The sequence below is a fragment of the Anser anser genome, assembly GCF_964211835.1.
Source record: "Anser anser genome assembly, chromosome: 1".
Lineage (NCBI taxonomy): Eukaryota > Metazoa > Chordata > Aves > Anseriformes > Anatidae > Anser > Anser anser.
Window position 1 is genome coordinate 149,448,159 of NC_139720.1, and position 12,900 is coordinate 149,461,058.

The 12,900-nt window shown below is 37.7% G+C and overlaps 1 protein-coding gene across 3 annotated transcripts in view; it reads right to left on the bottom strand.

The window, feature by feature from the left end:
* COL4A1 (collagen type IV alpha 1 chain) overlaps positions 1 to 12,900 on the bottom strand; it is a 131,835-nt gene that overhangs the window by 5,669 nt on the left and 113,266 nt on the right. For all 3 annotated transcript variants that reach the window (XM_083836235.1, XM_083836234.1, XM_083836236.1), the window contains exons 42-50: positions 12,405 to 12,590; positions 11,580 to 11,713; positions 9,272 to 9,344; positions 8,523 to 8,594; positions 8,049 to 8,177; positions 6,544 to 6,642; positions 5,085 to 5,297; positions 3,616 to 3,793; positions 710 to 824 (exon numbers count right to left, since the gene is read on the bottom strand). In XM_083836235.1, coding sequence (XP_083692361.1) covers positions 710 to 824; positions 3,616 to 3,793; positions 5,085 to 5,297; positions 6,544 to 6,642; positions 8,049 to 8,177; positions 8,523 to 8,594; positions 9,272 to 9,344; positions 11,580 to 11,713; positions 12,405 to 12,590 — 1,199 coding nt within the window. The remainder of the gene's footprint in view (positions 1 to 709; positions 825 to 3,615; positions 3,794 to 5,084; positions 5,298 to 6,543; positions 6,643 to 8,048; positions 8,178 to 8,522; positions 8,595 to 9,271; positions 9,345 to 11,579; positions 11,714 to 12,404; positions 12,591 to 12,900) is intronic.

The window sequence follows — 12,900 nt, forward strand, 5'->3', positions numbered from 1 at the left end:
GACAATAAGACCCAAGATATCTCTGTGCTAGCCAAAGGGCATGGCTGTCTCTCAGGTCCATGCCAGACCAGTATGGTTTATATCTGAATAGTTAAACCCAGTTCCTTCCCCACATCACAGTCACCTCTTTCCCTCTGCCAAGTGCTCACACCTCTGGACCCACACTGTCTCAGATCATGCCCACACCACACCTGGGAGAGTGGCTGTTGTTGTAGGCTGTGAGCATGACAGCATGCTAACAACTAACCACTATGGAGGGCTATGGACTGACTTTTCAGACTATTCCCTGGCCCTGTTTATTTTACTAGTATAGATACAGCTGAGGAAACAGCATGAAAGACAGAAAATACCAGTTGAAAACTGAAGGCTTATTTATCAAAAAAATGGGAACAAGATAGGCACTGCTGTGCTCAGGAAGCTGATGCAGCATAGGAAGGACGGTAGAAAATTATGCTTATTTCCTTGTTTATTCAACACTTGGATCCTTTGTTGGAGCTGCAAACAAGAGAGCATGCTGTGTGCATTTCCCAAAAAATTAACAAGAAAATGCTACTGCATTATTCTCATTTAGTAATTAGCCTGAATCTTTTTAAAGTCAACAGAAAGGGTAGAGGTCTAATGCCCTCCTGAGATCTGAACTGACGGTCAGGTATGAACTTTCCCAGACCGGGAGTGCGTATCAAACAGTTTCTCAGCTCAGTGCACTTACCATGACAAAGGAGTAACCAATCCAAAGTGAACTCCAGCCTTCAGGACATGGTGGTATTTGAATTGTTTGACTGTGAACAGCTATTACCATAGCAGGGGCTTCACACACGGCGCATCTAGAAAGACCAAGACGCAAATGAGATACATGCACTCGAGACTAAACTTTTTATTTTTTTTCAGAAATTACTTTCATTCAGAAAGTTTGAATCAAAAATGTTGTCACCTTAAAAAGCAAGGCAAAAATCCAAGCATTTCATTTAGAAAAACACCTGTTTCTTTTTTGTATCTCATTTACTTAGGGACTGCTTAAGAATTGAGTCTTACTCATACTAGCCTTCCTAAGAGCTCAGAACAAGAGACTTATCTGAATATTTTAATGCATTTGTCTTTTGCTAGTCCCATTTGTACTGTTTCTTAAAGTGCTCTTAAAGTGCTCAATGTCGGGAACATGAGAGGCAAATAGCCTAACATTGCAAAGCAGTGGGTATCACTTATAAAGTGATCTACTGTGATCAGAGACAAATAACAGCAATTCATCATCCTAAACATAGCTCAGAGTGGCTTCCAGAGAGAAAGCCATCTCTGTGGAAAATGTCTTACAAAGACAATCACCACTAATCTAATGTAACACAGAATCTTCCCTATGCATTTTCCTTAAAAGTGGCTTTTATTTACATTTGTGGTCTTTATCTCCCATAAGAGATTTCTAGCAATGTAACCGAACAATGTAACTGAAAGCAACTCTTTGAAAGCTACACTGCAGCAGTTCTTTTGCTTCAGATAAATTCACTGTGTCTCAGAACTGCCAGGTTACTGAATAATCCAAAGACCACTCATGACTTCACAGGAGAATTATAAGAAATGTGAGTTGGGTTGACAATTATGATATCGAAGCTGGTAGTAAGGAATTCAATAGATATAATCATTTTTTATTTGTACAACTCCTGAACTGGCTACTGCAGTAAGCAATGATGAAAATGATTCAAACCAGATACCTAGAAGTACACAGTCAGAATACTATTATCAAAGCTGTGAAAAAAAAAAAATCAAGTGCAAAATGGATTAAGCTGGATTCTGGAAAATGCACAAAAGCAAAGGAATTCAGAATGAAAGCCTTCTATTTCTGACTTGTGAAGACTGCTTTCATACCTACTGCCTTCATCTTTAGTGCAGAAGCAAAACAGTTATTTTAGAAAAACATCAATGAAAGAGTAAGTTAAAAGAATGTAAAAGTTGCCTCTATTCTTGGAGCTCTGCTTTGCTTCAAGAGATTTCTGGTATTTCAGTATACTTGAAAAGAAGTCCCATGACCCAAGGATCAAGTGATACTTCTATACCTTTTCAACTTTTGGTCAGGGGAAACTGTTGCTTTAAAGGCTTTAGCTAATAAAATAAACTGAAAGAATAGTCTTCTCGGATTCCTTGCTGGTTTTAAAAAATGTGTACGACAATTATGTCACTCTTTGCCATGGCTAAAAGGAGAAAAACTCATATATAAAAATACACATAGATGTATATATAGAGATATATATATACCCCACACACACCTTTGCATATATACATATACATTTTTATGGTATAAAGACTATTCCATATGCATAAGAAAGCAAAATACTGCTGGGTTCCTCATTGAGGAAGATTTTCCAAAGTGATTGTCAATCACTTGGTGCTTGATCATGGATGGCATAAAAGGAACGTGAATTTCTATGGATGGTCATTTGAATCTTTCTGAAGGTCAAACCCTTTCCATTCATATCAAATTAACAACCAAAACTGTAAGACCAACAAAAACTGTAGTCACTCTTGAGAATCTTGGCCTCAATTTGCCCATCTAATTTTCAAGGCATATACATTTATTTGCCACTAAACCATAAATAGGGTACAGAGTACAACTACAGACTCACAATGGATTCTACTGTTCAAAATAAATATGAAATCTTTTGCAGAAGGATGAAGCAGGTTTTTTTTTGAACATATCAATATGTCAAGACTATAACCTTCAGATGATGTTAACTGTCCTTTCTCTTAGATGGCATATACCAGCCTGAGAAAGCAATGCCGACAACCTCCACTCCTATCCACTTTATATGGCAGGAAGAGTGACCAAAATTGCTGATACAGGTTAGAAGGAATGATGGGAATCTTAGTAACACACAGATCTACTGATTATCATCAAAGCTTTTGGCTGGAGCTTCCTTTGTCAGAATCTTAATGACAGTGGTGCAGTATACCACACTTTTGCTCACCCCTCTGCCTTCAGCACTAGGCCTATTACGCCAGGATGTTTTTTTGCTAGCAACCTTGAGATGGACCAGAATTTTAACATGTTGGATCGATGCACAACACTTACATCCAATGTAAGTGCCGTAATTTCTGCGAGCTGAGAATCTGGATTTATTAAAAAATAGATTATTGATTTTGCAACTGTTTCCTGTAAGTCAGACAGTAGTGACTGTATTCAAGCAGTCTGTCCAAAGCAATGCAAGAAGCCTGCCTGGCACTCTACTGTATGATAAATAATGCTACCATTTCCAAATGAAAGGAAACTGAGCCCTGAAAAGCTTCTAGCTATGGCTAGTGAAAAAAAAGAATTGTTTTGGACAGGAATCGTGAATAAATTCAAAACTTTTTCTCCTTCAATGTATATCACAAAACATAATTTCAAAGTAAATATTTTTGTTTAAATTAGACTCAAAACTGACTACCCTATTTGGGTTTCCTCCAAAATGGATTTATTTTTGATCAAAGTCTAAACTGAATACACGTACTCTTTGAAGCATTTCACCAAAAGAACTTAAACTTTAAATTTAAAGTGAGGAAATAAAAAATATAGAATACAAGTCTTTTGCAAGAAAATAAAGTACTATGCACAACTTTCACAGGCTTCTTCATTTTATGATACTGTACCTGCTGATGAATGGTCTGATACTTTCCCCAGTGATAGGAGCCATACTCATTGGCATGGGTTCAGGCGTTGACAGCCAGTAGGAATAGTCATTCCTTGATGCAAAGTTACATACATTGTTGATATTGCAGAATAAGAAAGGCATAGTACTAAATTTACGAAGACAGCTCCCTGCCGTGCCTGAAATGTAAAGTCAAAGGTTACTTGTTAGTCCATTTTTGCTAAAACATTGCCAGTTGCCCAACAAATATTTCAGTAGCAGCTCCAAAGCATTTTAAAACCACATTTGCTCTGGAGGGCCCAGCTTTCTCAGAGGGAGTGACTTCTCTTAGCTTCAGAAGGAAGGAACAGGGCAAGGGAAGGAATAGCCTAATCTTTCCTGTAGAATTACAGAATAATTTAGATTGGAATAGATCTCTAGAAGTCTCCTGTCCTAACCCCTTGCCAGTTAGATCAGGTTGCTCAGGTCCATAGCAAGTTAAGTTTTGAGTATCTCCAAAGAGAGAGATGCAACGTCTCTGGGCTCCTGCTCCAGTGGTTGAGAACAGCTATGGTGAAAAATCTTTTCTTTATATATCACTGGAATATCTCATACTTGTGTCTATTGCTTCTTCTAGTATCACTGAGTTCCTCTGAGAAGAGTCTGAGCTCCACCTTCTCTATGCCCTCCCATTAGGTAGCTGCAGACATCAATAAAGGCTTCTCCTTAAATTTCTGTTACAGCTCAGCAAACTCAGTTCCATCAGACTGTCCATACTCCAGCCCCCACCAACCATCTTAGTAGCCAGCTGTTGTATTCACTCTGGTATATCAATGTCTTTCTTCCTTGTTCTGGAAGGCCCAAGTCCTAGGCACAATATATCAGACCTCATCTCACAACTGCCAAATAGAGGGACAGAATTGCTTCCCTATACTTGCTGGTTGTACTTTGGCCAATAAAGCCTAGCAGTTTTGGCACCAGGGAGGTGGGTAGTTGTTGCAAGGGAACACTGCTAACTCATGTTCAATATGTTGCTCACCATGACTCCCAGGCCCTTTTGCGTAATGCTGCTTTGTAGCGGTCTCTACTGCTGCTACTGTAAATAGCAGTGAGTCCACTGTCTGTTCTGCTGCAGGGGGTTGCTTCATTATAGGCATGCTACTTTGCATTCGCCTTTACTGGACTTGAGGTTCTTCTCTCGACCCACCAATTTTCCATGCACCTTATCATCCATTTAGCCACCCATATCTCACTGATTTGTCTATATGCATCCTACAGATGACCATGCGAAAGGTTTTGATAAAACCTTTCTTAAATAAACTGACACTTATTCTACTATACATCAACCTATTATTTGTACCAACCCAGACAGCATAAAGAACCAGCTACCCAAGAATAATTACACAGTTCCGTTCAATACAGTTTTACAAATGAAAGAAACGTTTGATTTATATTGAATTTTAATTTAATTCTAATTTGGTCTCTACTTACCCAGATCTTGGCCATGTGCTCTTTCATTGCCTTGTACATAAAGCAAGGAGTAGCCATGATAAATGAGCCTCGTTCCAGAAGGACATAATGGTTCTTCAATGGTTTGACTATGTCTGGTAACAAGGAAGCCATGAGCAACAGATGCTGCACCTGGTGGGCCCATAGCCCCAGGCAAACCTTCAGGACCAGGTGGACCAGGGAATCCTCTGGGCCCTACAATACAGAGAATCTCCTTTTATCTCTACAGACACTGTCTGGTATCAGAGACAGTCAGCTTACTTAAACTCAGGTAGCAGTGACCATTGATTCATTATTTGATTGTTACTAAAATGCATTTGAGAGCATCTACAGAAAAAATATTTTGAATTCTAACAGGGCTGAAATTATACTGTAAGTAAAGGAATCTCATGAATCGGTGTTTCCTAGTTAGTCATTAACATCAGAAAAAAAGAAAAAAAAAAGACCTGTTCACAACATATCACAATTTTTTAAAACTTATCTTTTGTGACTGAAGTTGAAACAGATGTCAGTAATTTTGTGGAAGTAACAATATCTGCAGTGATACTGTGACTTTATTACTTATCCTTTGTCTCTCTCTCTCATCATAGAATGTCATGGTTTGGAAGGGACCCTTTAAGATCACCTAGTTCATTCCTCCCCTGCCCTGGTGAAAAGTCTTTCTCTGCCCTTCTTATGAGCCTCCTTTATATATGTATATCTATGTATATAAATATAACGTACTATATTATATATGTATAAATAATACAGCCATATAAATTTGGTAATGGAAGTAGGACTGTAGACAAAAGATTGATTCTGTGTGCAGGATAATGTTCTCCCCTTTGCAATGAACACTGTGGGGAATTTGCAGCCTTTATATTGAAGGAAACAAAGATATTCCTTTCTTATCAATTGCAGGAAAGGAATAGATCTGCAGACACAGAGAGAAAAGCTTATATTAATATCACAAGATCCTCAAGCTTGCCCAGTAATACCTACAGGTGACCTTGATTTGTAGCTTCACCGAAGTCTCAAATACTTCAGTTTCTGTTGTATGGTTGAGGGAGAAATCTACAAAGTTGTTCATGACTTATACTTGAAGCAAGTATTACTTCATTACTTCTAATGAAATGCAAACAGCAGACATTTCCTAGGTATCAAAACATTTTTTATATGAAAGAATATGCACAGACAGGTTCCCTTCTCTCTCAGTTATACCCCTCATTTTCAGTCCATTAAAAAAAAAAAAAAAAAAAAAGGTCTAACTCTACTGGAATCTAATTCTAGCTACTTTTTCTTGCAGCTTCCACAGAAAATTTCAGATCTTTTTAACCACTGATCTTGTTTAGCAGCATCTCCCTGCCTACATAACTAAAGAATTGAGATTACATATTTTCACACCTAATCTATGTTATTTTTCTATGAAGGAATCAAGTCTTCAAAAAACTCATGGACTTACCTGGGGGACCATAAGGACCAACTTCTCCTTTTTGCCCAGGTTTGCCATCAAACCCTGGACTGCCAGGTGGTCCAGGTACACCTGAAGGTCCTGTCACTCCTGTTTAAAAACAAGAAATAGTTATTACTGGATGTTACTCCATGTTAGTTCTGACTTTTTGGCTTTTGATACAGTGTACAGTGCTTTCACACCTCAGCACAGACTAAGCTCATTCAGATTCAGCGTGCATACTTCAATATCTAGAGGCAATACGTGGGTTACTGCAGGCAAAATAACTGTAGTAGAGAAGGGCAGAAAAAAAATAAGCAGAGTGTGTGTTTCTAAAACACTAGTATTTGCCTGGAATATGAAAAGGAAGGACAGCAATCTCTCTCTGCTTGTCATATGACTCCTTCAAAAAAAGACCATAGAAAGTAGGTCATGAACAACAGGAAAATCAGTATTCTCTTAGCTTCTTCTTCCCAAACAGGTTTTCAAACATATATTATGTCTTCCCTTCATCAGTTTCTGCATCAACGGATGCTCTGAGTACTATATAAACTCAGTAACTATGACTTTGCAAAAAATAAGTTAACACCATCGGCACCATATCAACCTTTCTGTGGCAGATCAGTAGCTTTAGTTAGTCACAGCTGTCCTTTTAGTGATCACTCAAAAGGCAGTTTTCTGTTGTTCTATTGAACTGACTGCTAGAGAACAGCAACAGATCCCATACAAGCAAACCATGCTGTGCCCAATCACTGAGATTATTTCACAGCTATTTCCTAATGGTCTTTGCAGGGTTTTAACTCCACCTTCTAGAACAAACTTACATATTTTATTAATTAGAAAGAAAATGTCCATTATATTCCACCATAGTCCTCCATCATCTTCTCATAAAACATCCAGGAAGGAAGCTGCCCCTTAAAATCTTAACAGCTTAAGAATGCATGTGAGCTCTCACTCTCCATGCCCTGTCATTCTGAAGGACGCGTACCCTTGTGTCAGCATTTCTTTCACATAACCTTTTGCTCCATTCCCTTATTCTCTGTGTTAAATTTTTGCAGTTCACATTTTCTTTTAAACATTGTACTGTTTGGGCTAAGAGAGGAAGTCAAGGACTATGGAACAAGCTTCCACAGGGAGCACTTTCCACTCCAAGATCAAGGTGTTTTTCCTTAGGTTTGCCTTCTCCCAGAGATACACAGTAATTAAGTTTGGATTAAACACTAAAGACAGAAGACGCTCAATCAAATACATTCTGGGAATGATGCAGGTCACCCTGCTTACCACTGATCTCAGATACTTATGTGATGACTACAGAGAGTAAGCTTATAAAAATCACAAAGAAGGCATCTGTTTCTGGCACTCCTTCTCTTCAAAGAGAAGTACTCTCTTCCTCCTTGTCTAACACAATTTGAGTGGGGTATACAAAGCTGGATATCATTATACCAAAAATATTCTAGTGTCTAGCCTGCCACTGGCCTATTTTTGCATTACTACTGGCAAATTACAAATTTTCTCACCTTGCTGTCCTTTGGGACCTGGAAGTCCTGGGAACCCTTTGAGACCAACTGGTCCTACAGGGCCAGGTAAGCCAGGCTCTCCTTTGACAAGCTGAAAAGCACCTGGTGGGCCCGGTGGGCCTTGTAAACCTGGAAAATTAACAAAGCAAAATAAAACATATATAGAGTGGCATAATAAAAAAGCAAGAGAACAATGTAACTTTCTATTACTATTTAAAGACTCTAATAATAAAAAAAACGCTCAATATTGATTTTTCAAGAAAAAAAAGAAAAACAATACTCCACCCAAAGCTACCCAATACTAAAACCTAATCTGAACATTTGGATGCTAATATATCTGTTTTCAGATTCTACCATTTTGTGCCTAATAGAAGTGTGGGAGGAAACATACATTTATTAGTCACAAATAACCATTTTAACAACAACAAAATCTGGAAACAAACAAAAAAAAAAAAGAAAGTCTTTACATTATACCTTTAGATCCAGGAAGACCTTGGTCACCTCGCTCACCCTTAAGGCCTGGGAAGCCTGGAGATCCTTTTGGACCTGAAGTCAAAGGAAATGTTTATGAGTATTGAATAATTTTTCTACTTGGAAGGACATGTTCAGAATAATCATGGGTGACCTCATGATCACATAAGGGCCATGATTTTATTCAAACAAATACTTTTAAACTGTTTTCAAGAACAAACATAAAAACAAATACATTAAGTCACCAAAGAACTGGCGACTAAAAATAATTTTTTCTTAATTAATAACCTTTCTGAATTAGATTTTTTTTCTATTATTAACTGTGTTTTTTATACATAGTGTTCTCATGTGATGGTGACAATAACAACAATTAAGTCAACAATGGAGATATATTGAATCCATGTTTCCTCAAATAACAAAAAACACTTGCCCCTCCCCTCTCAAGAAAATCCTGAAAATTCTTGACTGGCAACGTCCAAACAATTGGTTTTACGGCAATCTTCTAAAGCAAGCATGCACTTAAAATTGCCAAAGCAAGACAACAGTGAAACAGCAAAAAAACTTGAGGAAAAATCCCAATATTCTTCTTGTATATTTTTTGATGCAGCTTTCAATGTTCTGCTTCAACTACTTTGTAACACAGAATCCACATTCTCTGAGCTTCTTTTTTTTTTTTTTTGAGAGAGAGAGAGAGGGGAAGGAGATGAAAAAACAAGTCTTTGTATGCTTTTTAGGACAAACGTTCTTCTCACCTGGAACTCCTGGAACTCCTGGAGGTCCTAGATCACCCTTTTGACCGATATCTCCTGGTAAACCTGGACTACCCTGTACAAAAGAGAAAGTGAAGCAAAGTTATCCTACACTATTACGATATAACTCTCAAATAGGCTATTTATCTTTGAAAATCTATGAAAAAATAGTAAGAGGGAAGAATTAAGTTTAATGGTTCTTCTCTACAATGATTAGATGAGAAGCTGCTCCTACATGAACAAGTTTGTCACATTACTAAAGTATTTTTTGCCTTACAAAAATACTAGATCAGAATAAGGTGTCTCACAAATAATATAGCTAATAAAAAGGTCTTCAATCATAGACCATACTGTTATGAAAAGCTTCACTAAGCACTGATTATTACAAATTAAAAAATTAAATTCAGTGCATCCCCAAAAGATGGTTGGTATATAATCAAACAGGGTAATTCTAGACCACAGCAAACTTAAAAACTTCTGCATTGACACATGGAATGAAATTAAATGTACTCAACAATTCATAATCCTTTGAAGACTTTCACTTTTGAATAGGGCTAAAATACTTAATGACTTAAACTCTTCAAACACAATGTGAAATCCTCCTCTGGCTTTCACTGTTAAAAACTGCTCCACTGAAATTAATGATAAATTCATAATAGCTTCACTTCAAGGAAAATCAAGCCTATATTTCTAAAGACTCTATAACCAGTCACTTAACTGACGGCCAACTTCCTTTTCTTCTTTTGTCTGTTACATCATATGCAAAAAGCTTTTAAGAATAGCTTAGAGTTTCCCCCAACAAATTGCTAACCGAAGTATGAAGCAACATGGCAATGAGAGTCTCCTATATAACATAGTGTAAAACGTGGAGGTAAGAAACAAAGACCCTTTGCTACGTAACCTACCAATCAGAGGCTGGAGATGTGAATTAAGTACTCAGTGAAAAATAACACTAATGGTGGGAAATAATCTCATTTTACAATAGCAATAGAATGAACACACAGAGGTGATTTTTCATCTGATGTGGATTAGATGTTTATATTAAGGTGTGAAGAATGACTCCCTACAAATGCCTAATTCTTTTCACTGACTATAAAGGGAGAAGAGATGGCTAGCTCAAAAATGGATGTCAACAGTAAGACTTCCAAAGTTAAACAAAAGAAATCCTAGCCTTGAAGTGTTATTTCTTGAAAGACAGTAAAACATTTTGTTCCGACCAAAGACAAGAAACAAAATCTTTTGGCATTTCCCATTCTTAAAAAACAAATAGTCTTGGAGTGGAATATTAACTTGTGAAAAGCTTTAGAATTTCCCTCAAATTGTTAAATTATGGAAAGTATATGGGAATGTTATCTTGAAATTTACTATCTTCAGAACTACTATGATATGATGCTCTCTAAGACAGAAAGTGTCCCTTCTGACTCCTGGATGCAGAAAAGGTTGCAATATATCTTTGCATTATCAAGAATCTGATCTTTTAAGTCCGCTATCCGTATCTTGTTTTTTCACCAGGACCTTTTTCTTGAGTCTTCCTTTCTTATGTACATTAGGAATTGTTGAATCAAACTTACCTACTTTCTTATCCCTTATTCCATAATTTTATTATTATTTTCTTAGTAGGACAGAGGAAATGACAAGTTAAAATACAGAATATATTTTCTAGTGTGGAAAAAGAAGGCTGACACTCTGAGAGAGAGAGTATAGAGTACCAACTATTTTGTGTGCCTGCCCTATTTTACTTAATTCTCCCTAATACAAAGAAAAGGGACTGTTTTATATCAGGAAAAATGAAAAATATATGACAACAATGTATTAACAGCACTTCCTGCTTGTATTTCTAAATCAGCAGCTATATTTCATCACTGACCGTACAGAAAGTGCACTTTATTTGAAAGGTTTCATATCATAACCAAGCAGTTTGGGTATTTTCAGATGGCAAGTTATTTTGAAATAAGCAACCTTTAAAATTAACTACTAATACATTTGCAGGATTTATGGATGTACTGCAGCCATCCTGTACTGTTAATACATTGTAAATTACTTTCTGGGTATGGTATGTTGCCATTCATTATCTATAAATTTCTTCTAATAAGTTCACTAGCTCACTAGTTCACTAGATCATTGGTACGTAGCCTTCAAAGAGATAGTTAAAATGTTTTGAAACTGACTTTACATTGTCAGCAGTAAGTCCAAAGGCACCTTGAGCATAAAGTATCATGATTTTGAAGAAGAAATATCTATGATTAATATATCCATTAATTACATGAACCGGGTTTCAACAAATCTGGATAGTGTGCTGAAAGTAACTTACCGGCAGACCCTGGAAACCCGGATCACCTTTGACTCCTGGACCTCCAGGAGTCCCAGGCCAGCCTTCGCTGCCCTGCTCTCCTTTGGCCCCTTTCAGACCTGGTGGCCCTGGTGGCCCTATTGGGCCTGGTAAACCTATAAACCAGAAGAGGAAGAACGTATTTAGTGGCAAAATTTGTTCAGTACAAAAGCAGTACCCGCAGGTGGATGAGCTGGCTCTAACTACAGATGGGCATAATTGAAGTAATTATCAGAACAACATTTCAAGAAAATATGTAGGAGAATCTGTTGCAGGGAGGTGCATACGAATACCCACCCACATGACTGGATATCTATCATTTATTTTGTCTGTAGTTGATGGAAAATAATGTAGAGAGTTTTATATGAGCTGAAAAATGTATTGTATGTTCTCAGGTATGAATGTGCTAGAAACTTACTTCAGCCCTGCTCTACTCTCCTCATTAACCACTAGCACAGAGCACCTGCCAAAGTAAGGCCACACTGAGCTATTTTTAAACACATTGACACTCCAGGACACAGGAACATGCAGCCATGGCTGCCCCACAACAGTAAATAAAGCTCAGTGGAAAACACATGAAAATAGGAGGGCAAGGTTTTCAATGTCAGAAAGACTTCTGGTCAAAACAAACAGCCTGAGGACATCATATCTGTCTGTTGCAGGACATGATGCCAAGCTGCCTATGAAGGACAGCTTTTGCCTGGTCTCTGAGAGGAGGAGAAACAAGCATATGCAATATTGATTATATTAATAAACCTGTTTAGCATTGATTAACAGCGTAGATTAATACCAAAGAAGAGTAATTACCTGGAAGGCCAGGTTGGCCTTGGGGTCCTCTGTCTCCTTTAGGGCCCTCCATTGCAATTCCTGGTAGTCCAGGAAGACCTTGGTTGCCTTTAGGGCCTGGTGGACCGGCATATCCTGGTTCTCCTTTTAGGCCTGGGATCCCCGGACTTCCTGGGGATCCTGGGAAACCCACATCGCCTTTCGCACCTAAGTTTTGAAACAACCCCCAAAACTTGATTAGAGAAAGGATTACCATCAGTGAAATCTTCTGCCTTATTGTCCACTCATAGTAAGCTTTATTCCTTAAGAAATTATTGACCTCACCTTTATATATTTGCATTAAAATGCAAAACTTCAGGAAAAGTGTGTTATCCTTTATATTACTGATATAAAGTGAGGGGTAAAGAGTAGGTTAACTGACAGATCTTTAGTTAACTAAACTGATCATTGGGCTATTTTCATTCACTATAAAAACAGATGAACATCTCTGTCAGCCCTTCCACACGGAACAAAGCCT